General features: G+C 34.6%; 4 protein-coding genes across 6 annotated transcripts; 2 read left to right on the forward strand and 2 right to left on the reverse strand.

Moving 5' to 3' along the window:
- Positions 1-337: 337 nt before the first annotated feature.
- On the reverse strand, positions 338-2552 carry LOC105280447 (glutamate--cysteine ligase regulatory subunit). Its single transcript, XM_011341017.3, has 6 exons — positions 1907-2552; positions 1667-1729; positions 1460-1577; positions 1196-1395; positions 994-1108; positions 338-918 (listed from the first exon to the last, which is right to left on the reverse strand). The coding sequence occupies exons 1-6, from the start codon at positions 1994-1996 to the stop codon at positions 767-769; spliced, it is 738 nt and encodes a 245-aa protein (XP_011339319.1). The 5' UTR covers positions 1997-2552; the 3' UTR covers positions 338-766.
- A 302-nt stretch (positions 2553-2854) lies between these two features.
- Positions 2855-8837, forward strand: LOC105280449 (calnexin). 2 transcript variants are annotated; one of them, XM_026975300.1, is made up of 10 exons: positions 2855-3083; positions 3236-3425; positions 4520-4532; positions 4767-5028; positions 5111-5406; positions 5604-6263; positions 6337-6477; positions 7210-7329; positions 7495-7686; positions 7803-8837. In XM_026975300.1, exons 1-10 carry the CDS (start codon positions 3008-3010, stop codon positions 7854-7856), a joined length of 2004 nt encoding a protein of 667 aa, XP_026831101.1. In that variant the 5' UTR covers positions 2855-3007; the 3' UTR covers positions 7857-8837. The 2 variants fall into 2 exon arrangements, with proteins under 2 accessions (XP_026831101.1, XP_011339322.1); XM_011341020.3 differs by lacking the exons at positions 2855-3083; positions 3236-3425; positions 4520-4532 and adding an exon at positions 4026-4384.
- Positions 8838-8849: 12 nt separating this feature from the next.
- LOC105280448 (myotubularin-related protein 6) lies at positions 8850-12849 on the reverse strand. Its single transcript, XM_011341019.3, has 13 exons — positions 12448-12849; positions 12118-12231; positions 11871-12033; positions 11568-11725; positions 11366-11491; positions 11168-11302; positions 10745-10877; positions 10427-10653; positions 9985-10235; positions 9755-9898; positions 9541-9667; positions 9167-9433; positions 8850-9099 (listed from the first exon to the last, which is right to left on the reverse strand). Exons 1-13 carry the CDS (start codon positions 12469-12471, stop codon positions 8956-8958), a joined length of 2013 nt encoding a protein of 670 aa, XP_011339321.1. The 5' UTR covers positions 12472-12849; the 3' UTR covers positions 8850-8955.
- Positions 12850-15349: 2500 nt separating this feature from the next.
- On the forward strand, positions 15350-19291 carry LOC105280450 (synembryn). 2 transcript variants are annotated; one of them, XM_011341022.3, is made up of 11 exons: positions 15356-15779; positions 15971-16345; positions 16588-16727; positions 16954-17066; positions 17154-17449; positions 17602-17768; positions 17836-18094; positions 18286-18430; positions 18518-18662; positions 18744-18863; positions 19052-19291. In XM_011341022.3, exons 2-11 carry the CDS (start codon positions 16235-16237, stop codon positions 19176-19178), a joined length of 1623 nt encoding a protein of 540 aa, XP_011339324.1. In that variant the 5' UTR covers positions 15356-15779; positions 15971-16234; the 3' UTR covers positions 19179-19291. The 2 variants fall into 2 exon arrangements, with proteins under 2 accessions (XP_011339323.1, XP_011339324.1); XM_011341021.3 differs by having other exon boundaries at positions 15350-16345.
- The last annotated feature ends 187 nt before the right edge of the window (positions 19292-19478 follow it).

Below are 19478 nucleotides of genomic sequence, written 5' to 3' on the forward strand. Positions count from 1 at the left end.
AAAATATGATCGAATTACAAAGAAATATTAAATACATCTTTTTACTTGCTCTGTTTCGAGTGTCTTTTTAATTTTAGCGAATTTGCTTATACCCAACACTACCGGACAGTTCCGCACTGCTTTTGCGGTTTCGCATTAGTTTTATACCAGCAACTGACAAGAATCTATCTATCTAAGTGTGTATCAGATCTTATTTCACAATACATCTAGACAATGTATTAGTTCTTTAATGGCCCAATTTAATTGTTAACTTTTCACGTAAACTCAGACAAGATATTTATGTATTATATGTATATAATATTCGTTTGCCAGAATATATATATTATATATGCCAAACTTTTGCCAGAATATATTTATTACGTGTTTGCCATAATTATATTTACAGGCAACTGTAGATATAAAGAAATACTACTTTTTCACAACTTCCACTAAGAAAAATGCACATCCCCTATACACTTAACTCTCTATAAAAATTTATACAAAATTTTACAAGTTATCGTGGATTCCAATAATAAAAGAGATAAAAGAAATATATAACATTTCGCAGCTTGACGCATAAGCTAGTTTATACTAATATGTACAATAAAATATTCAAAATGATAATCATCACAAGAGTAGAAAATATTAAACACTTTTAAAGCATATCACATAAATGTGTAAAATAAAATTATAGGTAATGTCATACTTATTATAGATGCTACGCTACGTATCTCGTTTTAACCCGTGTATCGACAAATGGAAATAATCTTTAGTAGAATCATTAACATTAAGGTTTAACATTTGGCTTATTAATGTGCAATAAATATCCTTTCGAGGATAAAATTCCACGGCACTTGACATGAATCTGATATCTTATCAGCCAGTACAAGTGAGCGGTACTGCCAAATATATCCTCCACTACTTCTTGAGGTAGTATTTCTGTAAAAAGGGAATACAAAAGATAGTAAACTAAATGTTGGACTCACAGCCTCGTTGCAGCAAGGAGATGCTTACCACAGGGATCACTATGCGTCAGCAGCTGAATATCATTTTCTTTAGTGAAAGCTTCCAAGGCTGGCGGCACCACGCAACACGTAGCTAAGCTAATTTGAACGATATTTGGCTTTACCTATAACGGAAAAATATTAAAATATTACTTAAAAATCTAGCTAGAGTGGAATGTCTGTGAATATCTGTTTGTGTAATTTATCCTTACATCCGCCCATTGAAACAGCTCAATAAACGTGTTTGTGTTGATGTCGCTCAATCCAACGCTAGACAGTTTGCCATTTTTTATGTACTCTTCTATTACAGACCATATTCGTTTCAAGGACGGTAAGGTGTTTTCTGGATTCTCAGCACTTTTGTAAGCTATCACTAAAGATTCTATAGTATCTGTGTGCAGTGCTTTAAATGCTACAATAATATATGCCATTAGTATCATATAAACATGTAATTATGAAGAAAAGAGATGACTAACCTTGATCCAAGGCTTCTTTTAATAACTCAATATTAGGTGACGAGATAAATACTTTAACAGTGATCTTTAAGTCTTTTCTATCTACATCCTGCAAGCTTCTACCTTCTTTTCCATTTATCTATGTGATTATAATTAAAAAATGTATATTAGTTAGACAGAGAAAGATACTTTTAATTACAAATAAATTATTAAAAATTGTACACGTACAATCACTGTACCGTCGCCTTTATTTTGTTCGTCATTCAGAATAATTTTCAATGTCTCGATCAACTGAAATAAATTACGAAAGAGCATAAGTTTTGCGAGAGAAACATTATTGCAAACAAAAAATACACATAACCTTAATCTCGGTGAAAGTAAATCAATCACTGTCCCAGTGACAGATATTACTCAACTATATGACACTAGGAAGAGAAGAGCAATATTATGTAATATCTCTTGACTGACCTCATCCGTGGAATTTTGACTCGCCTTCTGCTTCGCCTCGCTCAGGGAGAGTATGTTCCCGGTGTTGACGAGCAAATTGTGTGAAAGCATATTTAGCTCGACGCGACACGAATTTCTGACGGCAATTCCGTCTTGCCGAGAACAGTGCGTGAATTTATACGCTTATTACGCTCGTCGCGTAAAGTGATGTCATCGATCGTGACTTTCCGATTTACTTGCAGAAAAATTGAAACGACTGTGAATTCCTGGAAATTCAAATATTTTTATCGAGTTTCACCACAAACGCGAAGCATGATGAAACCTCCGAGGCGCACAAGGATCCCTTTCCGATTACATCGGGTTACATCATGTCTGGCGTTTTTATTTTTGAGATTGTTTAAACAAAATAGTTTCCAAACGCTCAATTCTCGGTTGAAGGAGTAAATTGAAGGGATGTAGAATATATTTTTTCTCGTACGAATTTCTATCCTTCTGAAATAATTCATCAAGACACCAAACTTTAGTCTGCAAAATTTTTATCACAATGCTTGATAAAACGGTTTGTAAAAATGTATTTATATAATTACAAACTGTTCTCAAAGCCGTAGTTGCAGTTCTGAAACGTATGAAATATTTTGTATTTATTTCGGTTTTGGTTTAGTATTATTTAAACTAATAAATCATAAATTTCCATTTTACGAACATCAGTATGTAATGACCCTAATCGAATTTTTATGCAAAAATGAACAATTATCTTGCGCCTTGCGGCATTGGTCGGGCGATAATGAATACCAAAATCACTATGAAAAGTGATATACGTTATCACTTTTTTTACAAGTCATTATTTACATTATAAATTACATATCATTTTTACAGTGCAAGTTAGCATGATCCATGCAATAAACTAACGTATAATCCGCATATCAATTACGTGGCATCAAATAATATTACAATTTACCAGGTAACAGATCAGACAGATAGGGGAAAGATCCTCCCTTAAGTTTGTCCTACTGGCGGTCGCACAATTCGCAGTGATACGGCAGAAAATCTTGTTATCATCCGGTAATGATATCAACGGGCATCACGAGGCACATCGAAGCAATTTGAAGTACATACAGAAAAATGTCTCTCGATATTCCTGCGTTTGTATACGCTGCTGCGGTGGCTGGCGGCGGAATATTTGGTTATGTGAAATCTAGTAAGTTTCGTCGGCTGGATTGTAATTCTCAGCCACACGAGTGTTTGTTTATACATCTCTAATGTTTAATATATATTTTTATATATTACTTTTATATATATATATATATACTCACAGATCTCAATTAAACGTCTTTCTGTATTTTATTAAAGAATCCATTGCATCGCTGGGAGCTGGCCTCCTCTTTGGACCCGCTATAGGCTATGGAGCGTATCAGATGTATCAAGATCCAAAAAATATTGCACTCTTTGTTGGAAGCAACGCAATTCTTGGTGGTATGATGTGGATGCGGTTTCAAAGTACTGGGAAAGTAATGCCAGCTGGAGCAATTGCTTTTGCCAGGTATATCTTACTGTCACGTATCATCAATTGGAAACTTACAATTAGATAAACGTATTAATGTTGGAATTCTTTCTAGCTGCTTGATGGTTGTAAGGGGACTGATTACGAGGTTCACACAAACTGATCCACTGAAGACAGAGTGAATATAATCTTTTGAATGTTAGAGGTATTGCAGTTATACGTACATTTTTATTTCCGATGAAACAATGCAATAGAAGGGATCTATGAGAATTGATTATGCAAAGAAATATAATTATAAGCAATGTATATGTATATATGTATATTTATTTTATAACTAGTGTTTTGAATTAAATATGTCGACAAAACTTTCGAAAAAATTCACGTTGAAGTAGATTTATTCTCTCCACGTTAAAGTTCAGGCCAACGGTCATGGCGTACGAACATGTATAGATGTGATACGTGGAGTCCAAGTACTCTCCGAACAAGCCCGGTACGTACACCGGTGCAACTTCGTGTGGCTAGGAATTTCTGTCGTCGTCAGCATATTTCCTATCGCGTACACCATTGCACTCCCCGTAGATGAAACGAGACGGACGTATATCCAGTCTTCGAGGAGAAACGAGGAAAGGAGCCGGAGTGCAGGAGGTGCAGCTATAATTTATTGCGTGTCCAACATTTATTATTGACGAAAATATCGCTGCACACGTTCGGCGTCAGTCGCGTTTATGTTGCTGGATAATGTGAGCGATTAATCAAAATACCAAATTTCACCACGAATTTGATTAAACGCAAGGGCATTGCCCGAATTAACACGGTCACTCCGTTAAATTTCCGGTAGCGCCACTCCTCTTCGGAACGCATCGGAGTATCTTACGTGTAAATAGAGATTTAATTATCGTTATTAAATAATTGAATAATACACGCTTAGCTTTCTCGCCGTGGGAACTTTTATGTGTGTCGTTTATCCGAGGAATCTATGAACTAATCTCTTCGTACTGGTAAGACAATGTTTATTCAACACTTTTCCATAATACAAATTAATTCAATGTGACTTGTAAAAAGTGGAGGATCATGTCACCGTAATTATCTTTGTATAAAAGTATACGTATGCCAAATGTAATTTTGAGGTTAAGTGCAGCTCGACTTGTTTTGTGTTATTTATTGTTATGTTGCAACGTATCAGAGGAAAGTACTGCAGTCAAGTACTTTAAGATAAACGTATACAAAAGTCATGTACTCTTTTCAGTTTTCTTTAATATTTTCCTGTCTTCTTTCAGTTAAAATTCGGTTTATTACGTCTGGAGTAGTGCAGACACAGTAAACTAATGAAATAATAAATGAAATGACGACAGTATACTCTTATCTTATCTCTTATTTCAGGAATATGAGATGGCAAGAATCGTAGCGTGTGTTGTATTAGTTTATCTAGGTGTATGTTGTAATATATTAAATGCTGATGAGAATCACGAGAATCACGACAATGTTAGTGATGCGATACAGAAACCACCTTACAAAAGTCCGGAACCTTCCGGCTTTGCTTACTTAGCGGACAATTTTGATAGCGAAGAGAGATTTAAGGACACATGGATATTGTCGGAAGCAAAGAAGGATGATATCGATGAGGATATCGCCCAGTTTGATGGTTGATATGGGCTTTTACATATTTTGTATTATTATGCATGTGTCCAATACAGATCTAACTATAAGGTCTCAACTATTTACAGGAATTTGGTCTATCGAAGAGCTTAAAAAACACGCTCATGATGGTGATCTAGGATTAGTGCTTAAGAGCAAAGCTAGACATGCTGCCGTCTCTACTCCATTAATTAAACCATTTTACTTTGAAGATAAGCCCTTAATTGTACAATACGAAGTTAATTTCCAAGACGGGCAAGAATGCGGTGGTGCCTATCTTAAGTTGCTCACACTAGATGATAATTATGAAGACTTGAAACAGTTCCATGATAAAACGCCATATACAATAATGTTCGGGCCTGATAAGTGTGGCAATGATCACAAAGTATTAAAAGCTTATCTCTTTATTTACTGTTTTAGCTTTTGCGCTAAATATATCATTAAGAATTTTTGCCTCCTGATTTAATTTCTTTTTATTTATGAAAGTAAATGTAAAGCTGGATCTTAGTCCAATTTAATATTTAAGATAAGCTTTTAATGTAATTTAATGTATAGCTAAATTTCGCATTTATTTATTTTTAGCTTCATTTTATATTTCGGCATAAAAATCCGTTGAACGGTACAATCACAGAGAAGCATTGTAAAAAACCGAAGGATTCGCTGGAGGATTACTACAAAGATAAATTTCCGCACTTGTACACTTTGATTATACGGCCTGATAGTACGTACCAAATCAAAGTAGATCATAAAGTCCTGAATGCAGGCTCGCTACTAGATGATTTCGCGCCTCCTGTGAATCCACCGTTGGAGATCGAGGATCCCAATGATCAACAGCCTGAGGATTGGGATGATAGAGAAAAAATTCCCGATCCGTTGGCGATTAAGCCCGACGACTGGGACGAGGATGCTCCGGCACAAATTGTCGATGAGGAAGATGTCATGCCCGAAGGATGGCTGGAGGAGGAGCCGCCTATGATACCAAACACGGCTTCGGTCAAGCCCGATGATTGGGACGTCGAGATGGATGGCGAATGGGAGCCTCCAGAAATACCAAATCCCAAATGCATGGATGCCCCCGGTTGCGGTCCGTATAAACAGAGCATGAAGAAGAATCCGCGATACAAAGGGAAGTGGCTGGCGCCGCTGGTTAATAATCCTAATTACAAAGGCAAATGGAAGCCTAAACTCATACACAATCCTGATTACTTCAATGACGAGCATCCGTTCAGAATGTTACCAATTGTACGTAAACAACAAAATCTTTAAACTCGTTAAAGATTATGAAAGCACTTTTTAATGTAAACATGCTTTATAGGCCGCTGTTGGCTTCGAGTTGTGGTCAATGTCTCCCGACATATACTTCGACAATATAATTGTAACAGATGATGAGAAAGTTGCGAAACAATGGGCAGATGACTCCTTCGAGATTAAACGTGTTAAGATTGCTGTGGAAACTGTAAGTACCTTTTTGCTCGCGATTTAAATAACTTTTGCTTTTCTTTATCATGGTATGTTTATAATGTTGCGAAAATGTGTGTACATTTGTCTAAAGATACTTGGTAAATTTATAAATGCAAATTGCTCGTCTTCTGATCATGTTTGAAATCATGATATCTAGAAAAGCGATGTGTAATTTTTTATGTTATAAACTGTAACGTACAGGGATCTTTGTGGGGTCGAATGATGAAAGCGATGAATTATAAGCCAGGCTGGTGGGCATTATATTTTGTATATTGCGCGATACCAGTTGTAGCTTACATCTGGTATCTGTGCAAACGAGCTTGTGAGGTATAATATCGCATAGAAGTTAAAATTGAGAAAACTAGAAAAATTAAGAAATATTAAGAGTACTTGTTTGGTAATATATTAAAATATATTATCATGTAAACGCTAATAACGTACATATCTTGTGATTACTATTATTTTGGGGTATTTATTTTGTACCAGCTCCTTTTAATAAGTTGCGATTGAGTAATGTTACCTCTTTCGATCATCATTTATAATCCTCACTAGCTCAAAATCGTAAAAATCTATCCTAATAATATTAGTTGTATTATCCAAGGATTACAATAATTGCTCAACTTTGCTTTTATACGCCAGAATTTGTACTTTTCAAGTGTAATAGATTTTCATGTGTAATGTAGTGCATAGCACTTGATATGATTATCGGTTTGAATAATATACACAGGAGAGTATATGGAGTCGAATTGCAAGATTTACTACGGACCATCCGTGGATGTGGGTAGTATATGTATTGCTACTTGCAATACCCACAATACTGCTAATGTACTGTTGCTGCTTGTCCGAGGTAGCGTAGTTAATGTATAAAATGTAACTCAAAAATTCCTGCACATATTACAAATCTAAAAGTATATATAAATCGTTATCTAATGTAGTGTTAGTCGCTTATTATTGTACATGAGCAAGCAATACGTAAAAGCATCGAGACGTAATACTGTTTCAAATACACTAGGATAAAACGGATATCGACGAAGAGGAAGAGAAGTCACCTTTAAGGCTAGGCGATGATATCCTCAAGAATGCGGAAATTGAAAATCTGCGATTTCCAAATCCCGAATTTGGCGACCAAGAGCTTGCTGCTGTAGAAGTAAAGGGTGCAGAAAAAGAGACTGGAATAGAAGAAATAATTGAAAGTGATGATAAGGTCGGTAAAAAAACCCTGAAGAAATTCCGCAAGAAACAATTTGTAGTTGTAAATGTGTTATTTCCTCTTAATTATATGTGATTGATTTGGTGAAAGAGCACGTGTGATCATTGCAGGATACGCTGATGGGTGGCGAAGGGCCACGGCGAAGAAAACCAAATAAAGAATAATAAGGATAAAAATTCTAAAAAAGAATAATTATCACGCTATTTATGTAATATTGTCACATTCCACACTACATCTGCCACTGTGGATAGTAGGGTTACCAAATCACTAGCAAATCCAGTCTCACTGCAGTGTGATAAATAGTATTTAATTCCTCGTTTAAGGACACTCGGACATTTTATTTCGTATGTATAAAATTTTTTCATTAATATACTTCAGAAATTTATTCTCTATAAATTATATGCTTTCGTGCAACGAGTGATGCGGCTGTACTCGACAATTTGCAGGAGTGTTGTCTGTTAAAATAGACGAAGCCTTTAATACTGTGTACTATTCGTATTTGTGTATTTTTACTTACGATATCGTGAAGTGATGTAGCGTTAAAAAAAAATTAGCAGTCCCATTTCATTCGATTTGTATGTTTTGATGTCGCAGCTAGATAAGTTAGTAAACGACAGTAAATCTATGAGTTATGAATGTAATATGTGAGTGCAAACGACGTGTAATCTACATATTCGGATTTCGCGCGAAATGTATTTTACACAATTTAATAATTACCGTGTCCTTCAACTACTATGGCGCAGTTAAGTGTCTAACTGCATTGCCGACGACTTATCTGAAAAAATGTGCAAATCGATTCCTGTTTTATCTAAGTTTTCGACCTAGTTCTACCTAGATAGATAGGTATTTTTTCTCTAATTGTTAAACAAATACGTAAAAATACGATTGAAACGAGTAAAGTTACTGGCGTGAAATATAATTGCATTTATTAATTATACCATAGTAGTTGAGAATTGATAATTTGTCATTATCATTATTTAGAATAATATTCACGAATTTCGATGTGTTACTGAGTTATTTAAGTTAAAAATAAATCTATATACATATTAGTATAATCAGGTACTACGTTGTTGTGTATTAGTTGACCATAAACGAAATAGAATTCGAAAAATATGGAAAACTTAAATATATATGAATTGAAACAGTACGATAGATCGTTTCACGTGTACTACGCACCTTCATTCGTTCATTTAAACGACATGTACATACAAATAAGGATTACAAAGTGATTATAAGTATATATCGGCGTTAAATAGAATGTACTTAAGGACTAGTGGCGGATATGCCGGAATTCTGGTAACATGATTTACACGTAGGTACGGCACGTTGCGACAGGTGTCCAGGTAATTTGGTGTGCACCGCCATACACCTTGTGCACAACACATCACCGCAGGACCAGCAATGATGCTAAATCAAGATTATTTCGAATTAACAAGAAGCAGATTCAAGTATTACGAACGCTTGTGAGACGTACCTTCTTGTTGAAAGCATCAAACGTAGTAGAACATCCACATTCTTCCATATTTCGCGACGATTTCCACTCTAAAGCAACCGTCTTCAACTCATTCTCCAATTGATTCGTCTTTAATTTAGCTTTTAACTTCTCGTCGTGATTCGCAGTATTCTCTATTATGGTCTCCGATAAAGTTTCCTTCATGAATTTATTATCAAATTTATGCTTTTCCTTCCTCTGAGTGTTATTTGCGTTTGTACTTAAAATTTGTCCCAGAAAGTTGATTCGCTGTTGAAGCCGAATATGCATACATAATTGATAAACATTCAACTGCATTAAAAATACATTTCAAGATCTCGTCTACTTATACGCTTTGTTAAAATTGCGACATATACTTTTAGCAAAAGTTTCACATGATCCTCTAAAGAACTCGTGTGATCATGAATCGTCAGTAGCAAGTCTTCGCATGTCTCCCTAGGGTGTATCCCACTTTCAAATCTGAAATACAAGTTTCTCCAAAGGCTGAAAAATAATTCGATAATTAGTTTCAAAGCGTACGTAGCTACAGCAATAAATTAGGTCGTTGCACAAAAGTCACATATTTATTACATAATAGATTGTGGCGCCAGTTTAGGTCGAAGTACATCGACAGACTCCTCGTTATTGTAACGATTGCACCTGTAAATTGGGTTTATATACTCGTTCATGTTGTTTGCCAAGTAGCCCCATAATGAATACGTTCGCTCAGACAATCTAAAATAATTATAATGTTATTTTACATCTCACAAATATTCCTCTTTTATATTATTTTTACGTGAAAAAAAGGAGATCGATAGTACCTTAAAATTTGCCTTTCCTTTTCTGAATTACCGATGAACGTGCCATGTTGACAACTATGTACATGATCGTGTAATGTTAAAAGAAAATACTCATTGAACTGAAACTTGTATGGATATTGTTGCAGCAGCTGATACGTTGCATCTATGAACTGCGTAAATATTGGGGCGAGTTCTTTACCATCGCTGCTGATGTAGCCACAACGATCGCTAAATTTATGACCAAACGACAGCCAGTCCTTTTCTATTAAAGCCTTAAAAGAGATTTTTTTCATGAAGTTTAATGCTTTAAAGCAGTTTAAAGTTCTATATGCGTACAGTAATATAACTTTAAATAATTATTAAACATAAAGATAGAAAATTAGAGAAATAATATAGTACTATCCTAATTTATTCATTATCTTATGTGTTTAAAGATTTCTCAAATTGCTTTACTATTACTTACTTGGAAACCTTGGATCGTCCTGTAATATGGATCTAACAGTAATGCAGCCAGCGAGCATACTTGTGCAGTGCGATCCCATCCATCGCTGCAATGCACAACCACACTCACGCCATTCGAAACTGCCCGTGCAATAAACCAAGCGGTTTCCAAAATGGAGCGAATGTGCTTCAACCAACCACTGCTCTCTAAGCCGCTTAAAAATGCGCTCATGGACGTCGATCTTTGCACTAAATTTAAAGAGGTTTAATAATAACGAGGATTTTAATCATAAACATATATGTATATGTACACAGATTTCAAAAAAAGTTTTATACTTACAGTCCAACAGTTTGTTTAAACTTGTTCTCATTACATGAATGTTTTCTATCCCAAAGAAGTGAAATTTGATGTTGTCGTAGAAATTTTCGTTTTCGTATCCCTTTCCCGCAGCTCTGTTAGCAAACGCATTAATCTAATCCAACAAAATCAAATTTTATTTTTCAATGATACTTTATATTTCTCTTATGAGTAGGTGCAAATGTGTGCATTAATTTCTCTATTCTATAAACTAATAACATTCATTATTAAGATAATTAAAAATATCACTTTGTGTGTTTAAGACTAATAATAGACAAACTATCTTCCTCAAAAGTTTAAAAAAAGATGTTTTTTTATTTTTATTGCTAAGAAGGTAATAAGATCTAATAACTTTTATACCAGGAAAAGAGAAAAATCAGATATATTTTTATCAAAACTACTTACTCGTGGCCTCGTATCGACAACATACATGTATTTCGAATTGAGATTTGTACATAATATGTTATACATCATTTGCTCATCTTCAGGACATCTTGCACTAAATCCTGAGAGTGGTTGACTACAGCGACAAATGGCAGCCTGAAAATGATTTTGTTTTAAAGGATGTCATACGAGATATTTAATTGATCATTCTTCTCGTACCTTATTTGAGTGTAAGTAAGTTAAAACTGGCAGTCTTCCTCTGCTCCTGAACTTTGCACTGCCCGATAAAATGTTGTTAGTACACGTATTAGGAACATATAAGTACCTTGGGTAAGTATCGCAAAGCTGAAAAATTTAATGAACTTCAGTTCTCATCGATGCATAAAGCAAAAATTATATATAAGTAAGAATTCATACTCACTTCATAATTAGTATTTAAATATGAAAGTGACCATTCTTCATTTGGAACACCCTGCCGCTGAAATTCACTTTGTATATTGAAAAAAGTCCATCCTGCATGCCGGGGTAATATATCTTCATTTTCTTGATAATTAAAGCAATATAAATCTTCCAAACTAGCTGCATTAAGAAAGCAAAATGAATAAAACTCATTGCATAACATTATTAATTCTCTATTAAGCAAACACACACACACACACACGATTTTCTAGAAAATTCTTATAAGATGCAAGAACTATTAAAAACAAATCGACTTTCATCTTACCTGGACAAGATAACTTTAATAATGTTAAATAAATTTCATGGCAATCACGTTCTTTTGGGATAACGAATGTAACAATAAAAAAATGTTTGCACTTAATGTACAATGGTGATCCTGTTGTTGTCAATGGCTGTTTTTCTATGTTTGAGATATGCGTGTATAATACCTGCGATACCACATTTTACAAAAACTATTATTTCTGTATTTGAAACTATTTCATAGGATAGATACTGCAATATTTATAATTTACCCATATTTTCTTTTTGCCACTTCTTTCAACGAAGATCAGATGTGTCACCGTTAAGTAAAGTGTACCAACGGAATGGTTATTGCTATATTTATCCAACATTCGTACATTTTCTACCTGCAATTGCATTTTACTTTAAACAATTTGAAGTACATGTACAAATAAAACACAATAAGGAAATATTTTTGTAGACGTTGCCACATCTTCTATCTCTCAACAAATATCAATAAATACAAGATTATATGTAACTGTAACATATATTTGCTATTGCATAAACTCGTAATATAAATTATGTAGCATAAAACAAATATTACGTTGGAAATTATTTATTACCTTAGGAATCTTTATCTGTTCCATCTTTATAGCTTTTGACAAGTTGACAAGTATGTATAATATCAATAGTGCTATTTTATTTAGGCAGTTATGACGATTAAAACGCACTTATATATCATTCGAGTTTCATAACAACAAGGAATTAAAATTCATTTTAAGTGTACGCCAACATTTCCACTTCTCAAAGTATCAGATTGCATAAACACGAAGAACTGTCACTTGCTATCACTCCTTTAACAGTGTGTGTATAACACAATATACCGTACTCCTACAGATTCGATCCTCTTCGAAGTATTCAATTTATAACACGCTCTCTGTCACAAATGACGTCAATTCAAGCGCCATTTACGAAACAAGAAAATGTTTTATATTTATCTATCATCGTTTGTAATAATTTTCACAACTCCTATTCCACTATTTCGACATTTTTTACCTTTTTCACGAAGAGTTTAACGATAGTTTTTTCAATGAGAAATAAAAACAACTAATTGTAAGTTAATACTTCTTGTTGAATTGGTTTACACGCGTAATTTACTACATTTACACGAGCGCTACTTCTGTAGTAACTTACTCGAATTATAGTAACTTACTTCTTCTTCTTCTTAGTGTTCCATGGCACCCGATCCCTTTCAGGTTCGATATGGCCAACAGCAAAATTGCGCAGTGACTCGGACCCAGTCAGGTTGTCCAACGTACAGTTGTTGAATTGATTGCGCGCGGAATAAGAAAGGGAAGGATTAAGGAAACAGTTGGACAGATTTGAAAAATGCAACTAAAAGCCGGCATAACTTGGCAGGTGGATCATGCAGCAAAGGAGTTATGTCATTAAAAATACGATGATACTGAGACTGAATAAAAGTAATCAAAAACAAAGCTCTATCTCGATATAACGGACAATACAAAATCACATGGTTCATATCCTGACGTGGATTACCGCACGTGCAGCCCCCAGACGAAACTATATTTTTACGAAATAAACTATAATTTAAATTATAATGGTTGCTACGCAGCCTGTTTAATAATACAATAGTTTGTCTATTCAATTGTTTATGATAATACCATGGGTAACGTCTCGCTGAATGATAATGAGTAAAATAATGCGAACCTTGAGAGCCGCTTTACCTTGCAAATAAGTCTCAAACCGTAAAAAATGCGAATCTTTAATCTCAGCAAATAAATCCGTATAGGGAACTTTAAAATAAGGTCTAAGGCCGTCCCCAGCGGCCTCTTTTGCAAAACGATCCGCCGTCTCATTTCCCAAAATTCCCTTGTGCGAGGGCACCCAAATAAACACAATCTCCAAATCGAGGCGCGCGGCCTGTTCCAATTTGGACTTAATTGTAGCAATTATATAATTAGGATGATTTAATGCCGGAGAGGAAAGGATATCGAGAACACTTTGAGAATCTGTAAAAATAACCGATTTATAACAATTAAATTGTAAAATAATCGATATAGCCTCAGAAATGGCCCATGCTTCAGCAGAAAATATAGATGTAACTGGCGGCAACTTATGTTTAATAATGAATTTTAATTCTGGTGAAAAAACACTAGAACCGACCGGGACATCAGCTGAATTGACTTTTGAGCCATTATAGTAACTTACGATAATTCTCTGCGTGTAAACCATAGACATAGTAAGAATAGACCGAGCGTGTTCTCAACTTGGCAGTGAATCACAGGTAGAAAAAGAGAGAAAGCAGGCGAAGGATTGCTCTCTCTCTCTCTCTCTAAGGAAAGAAGAGTGGGGGTAAGAGCGGAGAGTGGGGAAGACGCGAACAAAGAGAGAAAGAGATCCTCCACCTACTTTCCGTCCTTTTCTAGCTGTGCTTCACGTTTTGCGCTTCACGCTCGGTCTATTCTTACTATGTCTATGGTGTAAACGGGGTAAACCGATAATTCACTGCGTGTAAAGCCTTCGGCAGACCAGCGCGACGCGGTTCGCGATGCGCGATACGCGACGTGCGGTATCCAATGAGCGTACAGCTTTTCCATAAACACTGTACGCTCATTGGATATCGCACGTCGCATATCGCGCATCGCGTGTCGCGTCGCGCTGGTGTGCCGGAGGTCTAATGGGGTAAGTTACACTATAATTCGAGTAAGTTACTACAGAAGTAGCGTTCGTGTAAAGGTGCCGTTTCATGCAACGAAATAATCGCCGCGAATGAAGGTCACATCTGTATGGCTAGCGAACAGCGAATGATCACGTGACCTTCATTCGCGGCGATTATTTCGCTGCATGAAACGGCACCTTAAAGGGGATGCTGGAGCTGCTAGTGAACTTCTTCGCGATGGTGCTGCCATCACACAATATTTGCACAATAAATGCTTTTTACAAAAATTTGGCAATTTGTACGCACAAAATTGCACCCATGCCCTCTCGGAATAAAATTAAGGAATATAATGAAGCTTTTAAAAGTGCCTTTAGAAGCGTAATAAAAAAGAAATTTATAATCTTCTTTACAGAATCAAGAAAATTATAAATTTCTTTTTTATTACGCTTCTAAAGGCACTTTTAAAAGCTTCATTATATTCCTTAATTTTATTCCGAGAGGGCATGGGTGCAATTTTGTGCGTACAAATTGCCAAATTTTTGTAAAAAGCATTTATTGTGCAAATATTGTGTGATGGCAGCACCATCGCGAAGAAGTTCACTAGCAGCTCCAGCATCCCCTTAAATGTAATAATTGTATGGCTCCCTAGTTCCGGCGCGCCATCAACATGGGACAGTGGCGCCATCATTTAGAATTTTGTAGTCTCTCATGCACAAATCAAATGCATCTAATCGAAGAATTAGTTTGAATAAATGTCGCTACGAGTCTCCACTGTCCTTCGCTTGTGGCGGCATCTAAGGAGTACAAGGCAGAACTAGCCCGACCAATGAGAGGGCAGCACGAATACCGAGATGGAGAGCCTTGGAAGGAATCAGAGAACAAGGAGAAGCTAATTGCTCGCGCTTTAAGTCACACGTGCATTAAGTAATCAGTTCTAGTCTGTATTAAATAAAGTCAGCATCTTTATATATTTTTACCTAAACCGAAATGTTGTAATAGTTCCTCGTGCGTTAAAACTGCCTTAAATGTAGCATAATAATCAAATAAATAATACGCTCGCTACACGCTGAAACTTCAGCTAGTAGTGCAATCAACGGTTGATCAGACATAACCTCACATTTTCCAATAATATTTCTTAATAATTAAGGAAGTTTTTATTTATTAGTAGAATATTTTAATAACAATTACAGAAAACACTTTCTTATTTACATAATATTGCTTAACTGTTAACCAGCTATTTTATTTTCAAGTAGTATGACTACACGATAAACAAAGGTTTATTTTTAATAATAATAAATGACAGTTGTTTTGATAAGTTTAAACAGTAATATTTTCGATTGCAACTTGTTCTCTTAACACACTTGCATTTATTCCAAATTTCTTATAACATGAGTAAACTATTAAATTCATTTATGTACAATCTATATACAAACTCGATAGTGTCATAACCAATCAACGCGTTTCAGCTTCAGAATTTTTGTGTGTTCCATCTTGTCAAGAAAAGTGTATCTGTGTTACAACGTTTTGATACTGTGATCGAAGACACCTATCAAGGAAATTGACACATTATTAATTAATATTAAAGAGTTTTATGCAATTGACAATTTGCTTGATTAATTCCGACAAATGTACTACGAACTGTACCAGCTATAATATAAACGTAATAAAAATTATAAAGTAAAGTATATCATGTGCCATTTGAAAGTGTCTACTATTAAGAAGAAATAAATATGGAACAAGTACATAACAGAAACAGGGATGAGCTACTCTCGAAATTGATTAAATGTGATCACGACACGTATGAAGAATTTTGTAAGAATATTGTTATTTTCCTGGAAGTTGTGAGTATATTTGTATGATGTACTGTGTATGATAAATTATTTTCCTTACATTATATATATTAAAAAGTTATGTTTCCTTCTGTTTAGTTTAATAATTTTTAATATTAATTCTCTGCAGTAAGAGTGTGAGATAAATATAATATTATAAAGTAATTATAGAGATACATTAATTTTTTTAATTTTAATTTATTTATTGGTTTATCTAATATTTGGAAAGTTATTCTCTCTTTCTAATATTTCAGTATGATAAACAGATGACTATCACAGAACTGAATAATGATTGTTTACGGGAGAAACTGTGGAAGAAATTATTTCATTATCTAAGAGATTACAGCCATTTAGATCATTGTCATCATTTCATAGCTGCTTTGAGAATACTCAGGTAAGTTAATTGTTATGGATATAAAATCAGTCGTAGACAAGTAACAACCAATCATTTTCTGAAATAATCACATTGGTATTAAATGCATGTATAAAGGAAATCTATTCACTATATAATTTTCTAGGCTTAAGGACACAAATATTCTCAACAACTATGTCATGTATTATTATAATACATGTTTTATACATAAACTATATCGTTTCATGTTTAAATTTCCGTGTTTTAGCCGAGACAAAACTAACTTGAATGACTTAATTACTGATGACGCATTAAATATTATATTACAAAATGCTAGTTTAACAAAAATTTGCGAGGAGAAGCAAATCTCATACACAACTGGTAAGAATGATCGAGAAATGAGTTTTTTATATAATGTACAATGTGTAGAAAGAGATATATCTTAATAAACAAATCTTCTAATTGCAGTTACAATAGAATCATTGAAATTATTATGCAACTTGTTGTACAATAGCGTAAAAGTACAACAGTCAGACGTAGTAATATCTTGCTTGCCATATCTTATTGACCGAGTTGGAAATTATAACAACGATGTTCCCCATGATGTTAAGTTGTTCGATATTAGAATACTATTTTTAATCACTGCATTAAATACTTCTACAAGGAATATAATAAAAAATGATATACGTGGTGACGTATGTCTCATTAAAATATTGGAAGACTTTGTGGCACAAAACAAAGATAGTGAAACAGTTGCAGTTCAGGTAAAAATACCTCATTATTTTATCATATATATAACATATATCATATACATCATTATGTGCATCATAATTGGTATTTATTATAATTAATGATTACATATAACGCAGTTTATCATTAATTCTATAAACAATTCGTACTATTTTATTATCCTCAGACTGAAGAAATAACGATTCTTTGTGAAGTTTTAAAGGTTCTGTTTAATTTGTACATACACTCTGATAGCGTTGCAATTGAAGATCAAGAGAAATACAGGAACTTGGAATTAATCCTATCTAAACTGTTAACTTTTAAATATGCACAACAGCAAGATGATCTTGAAAGGTAAAAACATGCTTGTAATACAACTCTATCATTAGAAAAAAATACATATTCTGTTTTCATATTCCAGCTTCGTGGTCAATCTATTCACTGTCATACCATTTAGCCATCCGACACCAATTATACAGTCTACTGAAAGCAAGAATGCACACGATAACACAATTATGTACGGAGACGCCGATATGAGCACTATATGTGTTTTACTTAAGTTTTTAGATAAAAGATTAGACTGTAAGACACGTGTAGTAGAAAACATTTCTCCAGTGATTACCGCACTGATCAGACTCGTCAAGGCAGAGAAGATTATTCGCGAATACGTAAGGTTTCAGGTAAATATTCTAATTTTATCTTATGAAATTAATGTTAACGTTAAGTAAGTTAACGGTAGTTTTTAAAAAATTCTGCTACAACAGATAATTGATAACACAAGGAAATTTATTTAAATCTGAAAAGATTTTGTACGTACGCATAAATATCGATATGTTTGGACTAATGAAGTAAGATACATTAAATGTTTTAGATTCTACCTCCATTGAAGGATGTAATGAATCGTCCTGAAGAAGGAACTACGTCGAGGGCCAAGTTATGCAAGTTGCTAACGTCGCCTCTTACCGAGTTACATGATCTAGTTGCGGAACTTTTATTCGTTCTTTGTAAAGAGAATGGTATTTACTTGTATTAAAATTAATTTACATCTACATCTGTAGCACGGTTCAGAAGTATTAACAGTGCCATTGTAACGTTACTTGCAGTTAGTCGCATGGTAAAGTATACAGGATACGGAAATGCGGCAGGAATGCTAGCTAAGAAGGGATTGTTGGGACGTAGCCAAGCAGAGACTCATTCTTCTGATTCAGAGGACAGCGAAACGGAGGAATATCTCAAATATAAGGAGCAGTGAGTAATCGATGAGAAATCTTTATGTACAGAGGTCCGAATTTTCCATGTCTCTTACCGAAAAATGTACACTGCTTGAAGAATAAACCCAATAATCGGATGCTACGAACCACCCAAATCAAATCCACTTGAAGGTATGACAGAGGAGCAAAAAGAGTACGAAGCCTTACAATTAGTAAATCTTGTTGATAAATTAACAAGGTGAGCTGCTCACGTTTGAGACTTTATTCATCACAGGTCAGGATGTGCACGAGACATATAATCATATATAATATTAAATAAAACTTATTTTCATGTTATTGTATATCATCGATTGCACAAACGCAATAGTTGTTATATATTTTCTTAAATATACAAAAATGTATCGAAATGTATATTTTGTTGCTTAGGGAAGGAGTTGTGCGTCCTTGCCGTATCGTAGATGACGGGAAACCAGAACCTATAGAACACGTTCTGGAATTACAGAACGAATTACCGAAACAGCAATATGGTCGGAAGGATTCTGATTCAGAATAAAAGTGTTACGTACCTTCAAAATTTGCAGAACGATTTATATATAAGTTATATGTATATAAGATGTATTGTAGCAATAAAAAATATCTCCCTAAATAAAGATCTCTAAATGAAAAGTTGATATGTCTCGTCAGGCTTGCACCAAATGTCGCCCATATGTAACTTAAGTATCGCTCACGATTGTTAGATTAGAACAAGGTGGAACATTAGCCGCCATACGTACAAACACGAGTCGTGCAAGGTCCAACAGTCCAAGCGGTTTCACGAAAATGAATCGCACCTATGGTAACAGTAATCGAGTAA

Source organism: Ooceraea biroi, chromosome 1, assembly GCF_003672135.1.
Source record: "Ooceraea biroi isolate clonal line C1 chromosome 1, Obir_v5.4, whole genome shotgun sequence".
Classification (NCBI taxonomy): domain Eukaryota; kingdom Metazoa; phylum Arthropoda; class Insecta; order Hymenoptera; family Formicidae; genus Ooceraea; species Ooceraea biroi.

What these genes read in the sequence shown, in the direction of transcription:
- LOC105280447 (XM_011341017.3), bottom strand. Translation starts at nt 1,996, where the DNA reads ATGCTTTCACACAATTTGCTCGTCAACACCGGGAACATACTCTCCCTG. An exon ending in AGCTGTTTCAATGGGCGGAT is followed by an intron (nt 1,109 to 1,195) that starts GTAAGGATAAAT and finishes TTTCCGTTATAG; the next exon opens with GTAAAGCCAAATATCGTTCA. An exon ending in GACGCATAGTGATCCCTGTG is followed by an intron (nt 919 to 993) that starts GTAAGCATCTCC and finishes CCCTTTTTACAG; the next exon opens with AAATACTACCTCAAGAAGTA.
- LOC105280449 (XM_026975300.1), top strand. Translation starts at nt 3,008, where the DNA reads ATGTCTCTCGATATTCCTGCGTTTGTATACGCTGCTGCGGTGGCTGGC. An exon ending in CGTTCAGAATGTTACCAATT is followed by an intron (nt 6,264 to 6,336) that starts GTACGTAAACAA and finishes CATGCTTTATAG; the next exon opens with GCCGCTGTTGGCTTCGAGTT. An exon ending in TAATTGAAAGTGATGATAAG is followed by an intron (nt 7,687 to 7,802) that starts GTCGGTAAAAAA and finishes TGATCATTGCAG; the next exon opens with GATACGCTGATGGGTGGCGA.
- LOC105280448 (XM_011341019.3), bottom strand. Translation starts at nt 12,471, where the DNA reads ATGGAACAGATAAAGATTCCTAAG. An exon ending in TTTAAACAAACTGTTGGACT is followed by an intron (nt 10,654 to 10,744) that starts GTAAGTATAAAA and finishes CTTTAAATTTAG; the next exon opens with TGCAAAGATCGACGTCCATG. An exon ending in AAGGAAAGGCAAATTTTAAG is followed by an intron (nt 9,899 to 9,984) that starts GTACTATCGATC and finishes TAATTATTTTAG; the next exon opens with ATTGTCTGAGCGAACGTATT.
- LOC105280450 (XM_011341021.3), top strand. Translation starts at nt 16,235, where the DNA reads ATGGAACAAGTACATAACAGAAACAGGGATGAGCTACTCTCGAAATTG. An exon ending in GTGAAACAGTTGCAGTTCAG is followed by an intron (nt 17,450 to 17,601) that starts GTAAAAATACCT and finishes TATTATCCTCAG; the next exon opens with ACTGAAGAAATAACGATTCT. An exon ending in GCGAATACGTAAGGTTTCAG is followed by an intron (nt 18,095 to 18,285) that starts GTAAATATTCTA and finishes TAAATGTTTTAG; the next exon opens with ATTCTACCTCCATTGAAGGA.